Source organism: Callorhinchus milii, unplaced genomic scaffold (assembly GCF_018977255.1).
Source record: "Callorhinchus milii isolate IMCB2004 unplaced genomic scaffold, IMCB_Cmil_1.0 Scaffold12, whole genome shotgun sequence".
Lineage (NCBI taxonomy): Eukaryota > Metazoa > Chordata > Chondrichthyes > Chimaeriformes > Callorhinchidae > Callorhinchus > Callorhinchus milii.
The window spans coordinates 6,693,125-6,705,522 of record NW_024704753.1 but is presented as its reverse complement, the minus strand read 5'-3'; the positions used below and the strand labels follow the sequence as shown (position 1 = coordinate 6,705,522).

At 39.6% G+C, this 12,398-nt stretch overlaps 1 protein-coding gene across 1 annotated transcript in view; it reads right to left on the bottom strand.

The window, feature by feature from the left end:
- adamts9 (ADAM metallopeptidase with thrombospondin type 1 motif, 9) overlaps positions 1-12,398 on the bottom strand; it is a 129,779-nt gene that overhangs the window by 82,588 nt on the left and 34,793 nt on the right. The window contains exons 17-26 of the mRNA XM_007895184.2: positions 8,652-8,818; positions 8,411-8,540; positions 8,083-8,209; positions 7,369-7,579; positions 5,612-5,776; positions 4,638-4,802; positions 1,566-1,685; positions 1,372-1,476; positions 962-1,129; positions 177-476 (exon numbers count right to left, since the gene is read on the bottom strand). Coding sequence (XP_007893375.2) covers positions 177-476; positions 962-1,129; positions 1,372-1,476; positions 1,566-1,685; positions 4,638-4,802; positions 5,612-5,776; positions 7,369-7,579; positions 8,083-8,209; positions 8,411-8,540; positions 8,652-8,818 — 1,658 coding nt within the window. The remainder of the gene's footprint in view (positions 1-176; positions 477-961; positions 1,130-1,371; positions 1,477-1,565; positions 1,686-4,637; positions 4,803-5,611; positions 5,777-7,368; positions 7,580-8,082; positions 8,210-8,410; positions 8,541-8,651; positions 8,819-12,398) is intronic.

Sequence of the window (12,398 nt, the reverse complement as noted above, 5' to 3'; positions counted from 1 at the left end):
ACATATAACATGATTAAGGTAAATAATGCCACAGCAACACAAACTTAAAGTTGCCTATGATGTGATCACCTTCAGTTCTTTTAACTAGTACAAAATAAATACTGTAGGATGATGCAATTTACTTTTATGCTGCAAAATAAATCAAGAAATCAGAAAATTAGCCAATGGACACGTACTGCTCCCCAAGGTCCAGTTCTCCACTGACTGCCTCCAGGTGATTGCCCACGGCCCACATTTGGATTCAAGTTGCCGTGTGTTGGCAGCACCTTGCGGTAATCCGTACGAGGAAACGAGTGATCACTCTGTCCAGGTCTATCGTAGTTTTGACGACGTTGGGGGCAAGAAGACATGGCACATTCCTGCTGGATTAGTGGCTGATCATCTGGGTCACATTCGCTGTCATTAACAATCTCATTGTTGTAGTTCGTGCAAATTACCAGTCGGGTTGCTTTACCTTGGCCACAGGTTACCGAACACTAGGTTGAATAATAAAAATTAACAATATGTGCAACTCATTTTGCATAAATGCATAAATCAGACAAATGCATATATGTTGGTCATCATTACTGTGGTGTTATTATTATTATTTTTTTTGTTATTAAAATAGTATTCATTTTGAGTATATGTTTCCACTAATGCAAATGTGTAATTCTAACAAATTTTTCTAAAACGTTGGATTACCTTATCAAATGTACAATAAAGTAATATTCTTACATTTAATACAACCTTTCATATGGGAAAATTTCTCAAAGTGCTTCACAAATATACTGTGTAGGTTGTAAGCAAACACGACATCCAATTTGTGCATAGCTGCATCCTATAAACATCCACAAAGTGGAGGACAAATTTTATTTGAGGGCTTGATGCCAGGACACCAGAAGAAATCGAATATCCAGAAACTCAGGTTTGGTTCATACATTATTCAGGATTTAATTTTAGAATTAAGGGTAATGTTTCTGACCTGAGTCCACTCTAAGGTTTTCCAGCGTCCACACGGAATGACTGTGCATTCTGTTCGAGATGGCGGCTTTGGAAGATGTGAGCAAGCAGATTCGTCAGCAACACCTCCTTGGAGGTCTCTGCAGCTGACATATCGCTGTTTGGTACCTTTTCCACATGTAGCAGAACACTGGTGAAGAAGAATGACATTGAATTTTTTTATCACAAAAAAAGGTCATAAATTTTTAAAATAGAATTACTGGTATGAAACATTTTGTTACTAAATAATATTGATTTGTATTGTTATAATGACATCCAAAATAAGAATGCGATAAATTGATTTGAAGGCAATCATAGCATCCTGAATTATGGAAGTTTTTAAAATAAATTACTCTAGTTATCAAAATCAATATCAAAATTAAACCAGCATACAGGAGTCCAAGATCCAAATCTCCATTCAGTTCCATAACCCATGTGATTGGGTATTCTTTCTCTGGCACTTGGACGCAAATCGGGGCATGAAGCTAATTCACAATCCTATTAGAAGAAATATATCATGTAAAAGTACAGCAATGTTTTCTCATTTTTAAAAATTTAAAGATAACATGTAAGTAGCAAACAATTACCTGAGTATTAGTAGGTCTGGTGGCAGCATTGCATTCATTATCATCGACAACAGTGCCATAAGAACCTGCAATGCATCTTACTGCACGCATCTGGTAACCCTGACCACATGTGGTTGTACACTGTAAGGAAGATACAAAACAAGTTTACAACAACAACAACTTGCATTTATATAGCGCCCTTCAGGCAGGGTACTTAACAGTGGCGTAGCCTGACTCCGAGCCGGGGAGAGGGGGGAGGTGGCCATAAGCACAGTCGAAGGGGAAAGTTTTCAGGTGGGACTTGAAAGAGGGGAGAGAGGGGGCAAGGCGGAGGGATTGAGGGAGTGTTCCAGAGTTTTGAGGCGTAGTGGCTGAAAGTGCGACCTCCGATGGTGGGGTGGAGGGTGCGAGGGACGAGAAGGGACCGGTGCCAGTCGAGTGGAGGCGCCGGGTGGTGGATTGGGGAGTGAGGAGGTTGAAGATGTAGGGAGGTGCCAGGGAGTGAATGGATTTGAACACGAGTGTGAGAGGATCTTGAAGTCAATCCATTCGGTGATGGGGAGCTAGTGGAGCCTGGCCAAAACTGGTGAGATGTGAGTACGTAGTTTGGTCCAGGTCAGTATGTGGGCGGCAGAGTTTTGAATGAGCTGGATCTTGTGGATAGTGGAACTGAGGAGACTGGCGAAGAGTGAGCTGCAGTATTTCAAGCAGGAGGTGACAAAAGTATGCACAAGGGTTTCGACTGCAATTGGGGTAAGGTACGGTCGGAGGCGGGCAACATGGTGGAGGTGGAAGAAGGCGGTCAGGGACTGTATGTGGGGGAAGAAGGACAGCTGGGGGCCGAACCGGACGCCTAGGTTGCGCACTGGTTCAGTGAGTCTGAGGGAGAGCCCAGGGAGGTTGAGGAGTTTAGATTCGCAGGAGTGAGGACATTGACGGGAGCCAAGAAGTATGGCTTCCATCTTGTCCATATTCAGCTGCAGGAAGTTTACACTCATCCAGGCCCTGATGTCTGCAAGAGAATCTTTGTTTGAATAAATAAAATAATTTATATAAAATAAAACACCGCCACTGTCAAATTAAAATATTCATAGTCAAGAGATAAATGCCCTAACATTGTAGAAACTGAAGAATAAATTGCAGTAAGAGCTATTATTTTCCTGGCTCTGTATATCTATCAATCTCTTTAATTAAAATGCTGTATGTTAGCCGGTGCTTTAAAGTTTCTCATTCCTCATACTACATAATGCAGGGGCAGACATCCGAGACCTATAGAAATCTCACAGAATGGTGAAGTAATGCAGAATACATGTGAACGATGGAGCCCAAGAGACCGCACAAGAAATACAATGTATGCATATGGAAAAAAATTAAATGAGAAGAAAAAACTTCAAGGTAGCAAAAAAGGCTCATAATTACTCCCCTATAACTTTGAAGTTGAACCTACTTATAAAAAAGCCTCAGACTAAAATCTCTAAAGGATTAAACAACTCAAGGTATTATCCAGTGGATACCATTGAATTGTCAAAATGCCATTCATAAAATACAAAAATATATTTGAAAGATATTTAACTTCTTTCTACCTCAATAATTCTGCCTGACTTCATGATCAGTTCAATCATTGGAGAATATGGTTCACTTGCTGCCTTCAAGCCATTATTATTTTTAATCGATCGGAAAATATGGCATATGATTTGAATCTATATCACAAGTCTCTACATTTGCACTCAAATCACTCTTTTCCATGCAACAACAATAACAAAATTACATTTATAGAGCGTATTTCACTTCGGGAGGACATCCCAAAGCGCTGAATAGTCAGGTGTTGGGGCCCGAGTATGTGTGGGAGGTGTGGTGTAGGGGTGGGGGAAGGCAGAGAGGTGGGAGGGAGACCAAAGACACTGTTGAAGAGAAGGGTCTTGAGACCGGGCTTGAAGGAGACAAAAGAGGAAGCGAGGCAAAGGGACCGTGGGATGGAGTTCCAGAGTGTGGGGGCAGAGAGTCTGAAAGCCCGGCCACTGATGGTAGGGCGGGTCGGGCGGGAGACATGGAGCAGGCCAGAGCCCTACTTTTGACCCTTTTATTCTGTTGGGAGAAGTTATTACCAAAATAAGCTTAGGAAAACAAAATGCTCCCACTTGGAAAATGTTGTATACTTTTTATGTCTCGCATCGATGTATTTAAAAGGAATCTCAATGCATGTAAAGGAGGGAGAGCAGAGAAGACTCACGTGGAGTATAAACACTGGCATAGATTAGTTGGGTCGAATGGCCTATTTCTGTGCTGTAACTCTGGATGTAAAGTTATGTGAATCTCTCATCTCTTTCTCAAAAACAGAATTTACTAAATTTGAAAACTTGAAACCCATATAATGCATAATTGCAAATTGTTTTTGAATTGGATATGTTGGTATAATGAAATTTGTAACTGATTCCCACATTGTTGTTTAGGACCACCTTCTCCAGAGGGCGCCATAGCCAGTTTCCTCAAACTTGAGAGAGAATTTTTCTACAAACCAGCACGGGCAGGAAATGCATCTTGACATTTTAAAGACTAAAATGAGTTTTGATGTTTACAAATTGGTAAAATCAATAAACGCAGATTGGGTCACATTAGACTAAATTAAAATAAGTGTTGCAAAAAGCTGCAAAGTCAGGTCATTTCACAAAAAAACTTGAAAATGTTAAGTAATATTACCATCTCTGTAGAAACAAAATTCCTTTCCTAACTTATATCACTCCGACAGCTCCAAAAGATATTTGTTGATATCCAGGGGTTGACTCACTGGTAATTGAGAAAATCTATGGAACTTGGTGGATGGAAACATTGTACATATAATAGAATTTCTCATCATTAAACTCAGACTGCAAGGAACTCTATGTAAGTGATGTATAGAACTTTCTCGCCAGCATGATCTGCACACTTTCCTGCGACTGGTGAATTACCCCTTTCTGTTTATAAACAATATCAATTTTTGTTAAATGAATACAAATTCAGCATGAACTTTTAATAAGCTTAAAAGTTCAAGATGAAGCTATGAGGTGAAACCATGGTTATTACGAACAATGTTAACGATAGATACTGAAATCGTACCTGTCCCCATGGACCAACTTGCCATGCTGCACACTCCTGTTGTTGACATGCTTGCACAGACTCTGGTTTTGTTGCTGAGTTACAAAATCCTTCATCTAATTGCCCTTCTCCAACCTGGCACCATGTCTGCCGATGTTTGTATCCCTTCCCACAGGTCACTAAGCACTGTAATTTACATCAATTTGAATAACTGCACATCATTGCCATTTATAACAATTTTTAAACATTGGAACACTTTAAAGTTGCATCAAACCTGGAAGTGGGAGTTGCTAACAAGTACATTTCTTTCTGGCCACAATATTGCACCCAGACAAGTAACCTCATCTGTGAGACTTTTATTAAAGGATGAGGTGAGGGAGACCACTTGCACAGTTTATATTCAAGAGTTCAACATCAACCACTGTGAGTTCAGGTGAGAAACTGGATGGATGCTTCAAAATAAGGAACCTTAGAGAGAAGCAAAATGCAGGAAGGAGAATTAGTTGTTAGTGAAAGGAGGAAAGGCACACAGAATAAATTACCAGCATAAGTGACATAATGAGGAGCCATATAGGTGGTGCAACAACGAGATATAAAAGAGTTTGTTAAAGAAATTGGTTAAGTTTCCAGAAATTAAAAATGTTCAAGGATTATGTGATGAAAGATACGAAAAGGGAAAAACTTGAATTTTTAATAGTACTTTGACATGTCAAAAGTTTCAATGCTCTTTGCAAGTAATTATTGTACAGTGACTGTTACGTGGTTACTGTTACAGACTGTCAATGTTTTTGCAGACAATATTTGTCTCAGTAAAGGTCCTCACAAATAGCCATGAGGTAAATGACCAGATTAATTCTACGAGAGCAAGCATTGAAATTTTCCCCATCGACAGCACGGCAGCAACCATTTTTATATTACCAAAGTTAACATTCTCTCATTTTAAACCAAAGATCTTTAAAATCTCTGTAGAACATATTAAGAAGAAACTAACTAACCTCTGACCATTCTCCTGTTTTCCACACAGGACACGTGTATTCATTACATCTCTGGATGATCATCTTTTCCTGTTGGCTGCATTTGCTATCGCCAAGAACAGTCCCTACAGAATTGACACAGACAGCATTCCTTCTTCTTGTGCCAGCACCACAACTCTTTGAACACTTTATGGTAAAAGAACAGACTAAATTAAATTAATTTCAATCTATATATTTCCTGAGGTGTTACATTAGGATTTTTTTAAAAAAAGAAAATGTTTGTTCAGGAGTGAGTTCCAGAACAATAACAATCATGTCTTTCGTGTGAATAAACAAATTAGTAAAATGTGTACTGAGATGCTGTTAGAATCATTAGTCCTCACAACCTCTTAAATTGCATTATAAGCAGCCGATCTGGAAAAGCCTCAGGGATAAAAATCATATGCCCATCTTTGTAACAGCAATGAATGCACTTCTCAGTAGTTGAAGGCAACTTTGATAGGAGCCTTTGAATAGGTCACATGGTTGTTAACTCAGTTGGGAAAACATGACATTGAGGTTGATGAGAGAATCACCTACCAGATTTATTGCATTGCTTTCCATTAAACAACTTCCGGGAAAACCCTAATAAACTGATATCCACAAACTTATGTGGACGTGAGGGAGAAGAAGACTGTGATGTTTGTAAAACATTGGAATCCATGATCGGATTAGTGTTATATTTCTCAGCGACAATATTAAGAAACTGTGTTCAGTTCTAATTTAATAAGTTTCTGAAGAAATATTCTGTCACCAGATCTGAACATTTGAGAGTGAAAAAAAAGGATGTGTGGAGAATGTCAGCAATTGGTAATAAAAACTATGTCCCAGTTTTGGTATTCAGTTTTAGCAACTATTATTCCCAGTAATGTAGTAGAGCTCCATCCCACCACAGTAGTTAAAGGTCTATAGAATCCCAGCCAACCTTAGAAGACCATGTGATTACTTGTCAGCGACTCTGCATCAAAATGTCACAACACACATGACTGTTGATGTCAATAACAACAACAAATGACATTTGTATAATGTCTTTCACATCAGGAGGACGTCCCAAGATGCTGAGATGTCAATGTGCATGCATGCACAAAGCTGGCTGGTTTTCCACACTGAAAATTGGCCACCTTCCACAGCCAATTGCTCCACCCTGCACATCTACAACAGGTGACCCGATGACCAGAAAGTCATCCATGTTTAAGCATAGAAAGCCCTGTTAGAAGTTAAACCTGTGTTATAACGGAACTCTACTGTGCAGAACAGGGGCCAACTCCAAATGATTCCAATGATATTTTGAAAGGAAGCCAATCCAGGATTTGAAGAGAAGGCAATCAAGAATTTTGATTAAAATCTGATGAAAACATTTTATCTAAATGACAATTGTCTGCAGATGGATAACACACACACACACAATGTCATTATAAGTTCAGTCAAAACATTCCCTAAGATGTTTTTTCTTTTAAAAACTCATTATTATTTCATGAAAGAAATAAAGCCTTTCTTCAAGTTTAGTTTGGGAGAAGAGCAAGATATAATTTCAACATAAAAGATTGCTTAAGAAATTGAATGACTTTTTTACTGTGGCTTAAATGTAAATGTTGTGAACTAAATTGAAGCTTGCTCCCTCAGAGTGCATGTTATATTGTTTTTCATATCAAAAGTTCAAACCTAAATGATTCTGCTCACTCACTTTTATTGTCCGCATAAATGATTCTCCAGAAAGAGCATTTTAAGAGATGATTTACCTCGGACCATGAAGAATACTGCCAGCCTCCAACGTTGCAATCTCCATGACACACTTCCTTATCATCTGGCTTTGCTTGATAGCTGCAGTATCTGTCGTCTATTTTTTCTGTCTTTCCCTCCGACCTACTATATTTTGCACAGTAGATATCCAACGTTCGATAGCCAGGCCCACATTGTGCTGTGCATTCACTTTTTCTGGCAATATGCCATCTGCATGGGAATAAATACACAAACATTAATTAGCGTGCAAATTCACCATTCTGAACCCATCACTACTTATAGCAACACTGGAATTTGAATATTTTCATGTACCAACATTAAGAATAATATTGGCACATGAAGATATGACAGAGATAGGTTATACATCCAGAGACACTTATTTTTAAAATACATTACAAGGACCAGAAATTACAAGGACCAGAAATCTCCATTTCTAATTAAAAGTAAAATTAATTACGTGATGAAGAACAAACATTGTGCAGTTAATAATAAGAAACAAACAGCATCAAGTGGATCAATCTGCTAATCCACTAAATGCTATTTTAAAAATAAATGTGTCTGGATGTATAACCTCTCTGTCATATCTTTTTAGATGTCAGTATTATTCTCAATGTTGGTATATTCCTTACCAGATATGATACAAATAAAAACCACAGACCTTATAAATGAAGTGAAAATAAATTTAAAGGAAAATAATGTCTGAAAAAAGTTACCGAATTTCACATTCTGTGTTGCAGGATTCAGTTAGTGGAACTGGGCGTGGAATTCGATCACATCTTTGATCGGAGACAACAAGCCGATCACTTTCTCTTGTACAAATGGGTCTTCGCTTTCTTTCACCTGTTCGAGTATAATATCAATTTGCATTTCAATGAACCACAACAGGGATAATGAATATTTGCAGTACAATCAGCAATTCCCTTATTGTTCAATATGAATTGCCTTTCAAATATTAGTTTGTGCAATATCAGACCAACAATGTAAAAAATGACATTTATTTGAGAAAGTATTTAGGGAAGAATTACAATGTGTGAAACTCACCTTGACATAGCCTGTTGCAATTCTGCCAAGGACCAAATTGATCCCAAAGAAAATGCTGTGCTTTATCTTCAATGGGAATGTTGAATGAATATCGGACATCGGGATTATATAAATTTCCTACAGACAAAACCTTTAATGGAGAATTTAGTTCAAAGAATTAATTATCTATTGCAAAAGACAATGTATCCAAAATTGAACACAATACAATTTACTACAAGCTGTGGCCATGCACATTAATTACCTGAAGTATTAACTCTTCCTCAAGACGATCAGTACAGTTGATTCTTTCCACTGCATTATCAGATCCACTATACTCAAGTGCAGCTCCTCGAACTTTAATTTCCCTTTTAAACATGCTGACCACAAAATTTCCATTTAAAAGGAATTCTCCTCGACTGTTAGCCAAAGCTGCAGAAAATGCAAAAAGTATACATATCTTCTATAAGTTTGCCAAATATTTTAAAATAATGTATATTTCACATAAGGCACTGTATTAAATGCAAATATTATTTAGCTATTTAATATGTTAAACCATTCCTTTCTCTACAACATATCTAAATGTTGTGAACAGTAGATAACTCGTAACGCACCCTGCTTACTGCTCTCCACATTTTATTTATTTTGCCATAATTTTCTGCTTCCCACTGGTAAATAGGTATGAGCCTGCCTCAGTTAGTAGCGTCCTTGCATGCGTGTGCATGTATGTGTGTGTGTGTGTGGGGGGGGGGGGGGGGTAGGGAAGTGGTGGTTCAAGACTCACGACAGGACGTTGATCTCATAAATGTAAGTGGGAAGCGCTGCATTGTCAGAGATGTCATCATTCATTAAATGAGATGTTAAATCAAGGTCCCATCTGTACCCATTCAGGTAGACGTTAACAATCCCATGGCACTATTCGAAAGGGAGGTTTTCCCTCGTGTCCTGGACCAACAATCCTTCAGATTAGAAAAAACGGTTGCTTGTATGTAAATTGGTCCCTACATTCACCTACAAAAGCCATCATAATTCCACTATACAGGACTCCCCCCACCCCATCCTACCACTTCAATATACCATCAATTCACTTTACAGTATATTTCTTGATGGGCTTTGAGAAGTTTCGAAGACATGATAAAGGGCTATATTAAATACAAGGATTATTTCCAACCGCGGAGAATGCCATTCAGATGCACTAATTTTGCACTAAAGTCTGAAAAAACAACCAAATGTTCACAATATTGTACTTCATTCTATCCTTTTTAGCTCCATCCACTTGAAACTACATTGAAAATGATTACTGTATTTTATCTGTGAATACGCTATGGATGCCTCAATCTGATATATAAATCATACAATACTGCCAACACAAGAAACGTTTCGATGAAAATGGCCCTTCAGCCCATTTGATCTCATCTTTCCAGAACTCCACCCTATATCATCTTTCATGTATAACAAAAATCTTGAATGAAAGTATAAAAGAGAGTCCAAAAAATATAATTTTGCCCTAAATGCCTTGAAAGCAGAGTAGTTTCCTGTGAACCAGCAATCAATGGCACTAATGCAATACACTAATGCAATTTCGCCCACAAATATACAGTCAATTCACTTTACAGTATATTCTGTGAAGCGCTTTGAGATGTCTAGAAGACGTGAAAAGCGCTATATCAAATGCAAGTATTATTATTATTACTATACTTCATTCTACCCTTTTTAACCCCATCCACCTGACATCCCAATGAAAATGACTACTGTATTCTATCTGTGAATCCTCACATTTTCTTAAATTCCTTACATTGATGCAAATTTCCTGAGTCCATTTTCTTAACATTTCACTCCTCACTTATATATTGCTCGATCATTAGAATGTATGGCAATGAAATTTACGTTTAGTCACTGAAATTTAAAAAAAATGTATTGTTATACAGGAATTACAATGAATGCCTTGGTATAAGCAGATGAGTGAATTAGCAACATTCAAAGCATATTGCTCAATGCAATAACACCCTCTGAAATGGAAATGAGCAATTAAATGAGCACTTTATCACCAAAGTATCACAGTTGTTCATGTCAGTAACACTAATCAGCACAATAACATTTTATAGGAAGCAACAGGTTCAAAATGAAGAGAAAGCAATAAAAAGGGGTTTACACCTTTTGACACTGTATTACATTAACTAGCTGCTAGTGTTTGCCATCACAAACATTTCACCTTTTACAACCAACTTGAATAGGTACTTTTCCATTGGCTCCATAAAGACAGCCATAGTCCAGGACCAGAGAAGAACAGTCCATTTGGCCAATCCCAAAACATGTGTTGTTGCCTCAACATGTGTTGTAGCCTCAAATCTGGCCTAACGGTCCACCGACAAATCTGGCTGGACCTCCTCAAAATCTACCGCTCCACTCTAGACTCGGCCAAGTCGTCCTTCTACTCCAGGATAATCCTGGAGGCGAAGAACAACCCCAGGCTTCTGTTTTCTACCACATCCCGACTCCTCTGTCCCCCCGCCACCCCACGCAGGTCATCTCCTCCAACCTTCACTGTGAGGAGATGATGGATTTCCTTGAATCCAAAATCAAGGGAATCCGCTCCGCGGTCACTTCCCTTCCAACCTCCACCCACCCCCCACCCCCTCCCTCCCACACTCCGACTCCTACCCATCCTCCCCTACACACTTTCGTACCCGTTTCCCCACCCTCTGTCACCAAACTCATCCTATTCCTGAAACCCATCACATGCTCCCTTGACCCCATCCCCACTCCACTCCTTATCCCCCAGCTTCACCTCCTTGCCCCACATATCAGCATCAACCTGTCCCTCTCCTCTGGCTCTGTTCCCATTCCCTTAAAAACTGCCACCATCACTCCCACCTTGAAAAAACCCTCCCTTGATGCGTCACAGCTATGCAAGGTCATTCAGAACTCTGCAGCTCGTGTACTGTCCCGCACCAGGCTTCACGACCACATCACTCCCACCCTCGCTCGCCTCCACTGGCTCCCCATCCCCCAGAGGATCGAATTCAAGATCCTCATCCTCACCTACAAGGCCATTCACTGCTCTCTCCTACCTCTCTGACCTACTATCCCCCTACCTACCTGCCCATACCCTCCGTTCCTCTGGCTCCGGTCTGCTCCACATCCCCCGCCCTAACCGCCCTACCATCGGTGGCCGGGCATTCAGCCTCTCAGCCCCGAGGCTCTGGAACTCCATCCCCCAGTGCCTTCGCCGCCTCCTCTCTTTCCTACTTCAAGGCCGGTCTCAAGACCTTTCTCTTTGACCGTGCCTTCAGCTCCCCTCTCGACTCTCTACCCCCTCCTCGCTCCCTCCCTTCCCTCCCCTCACCCTGACCATTTCCCCCCTGCTCGGGTCCTGACCCAACTGTACAGCGCCTTGGGACGTCCTCCCGACGTGAAAGGAGTTCTATAAATGGAATCTTGTTGTTGTTGTTGTTAATGTTGTAGAATGTACTTTAACATGGATAAGAAAGCAGTCCTTCATCAAAAAATACTGCATCTAGTACATTCTGATTTTAATTATTTATCAGACAGGGTAACTAGACAGGATCATTCTCGAGTCTCAGACTGTAGCAGCAACAGCGGGATGATTGTTGGCACATGCAAATGAGGAGGCAAAACCTCAAGATTGCTAAAGGAAATAAAACCTGCAGAACCCATTTATATCAGAATAGAAAGGAAATCAGAGTAGAAACTCAAACTACAAGTTGCACATGTATTAATTTTTTCATTGTGAGCTCGATCAAAGCCCCACCATCATTGCTTGATTGCATATCAATTTTTGTACCTTTCACAAGGAGAATGTAAATTTATGACATTAGCTATTCTCCCTTAAAATATATTGCACATTATTTTGGTTTATACACGGTACTCATGTTTTGGTTTATATACTGGTTGTTGTCTAGATGCTCCGAAAATGGTATGGTAAGAATATAACCAAAAAATGTTAACTCTCGCACTGAAGTGCTTTCAACACCAAGTCTCCTTGTGTTTC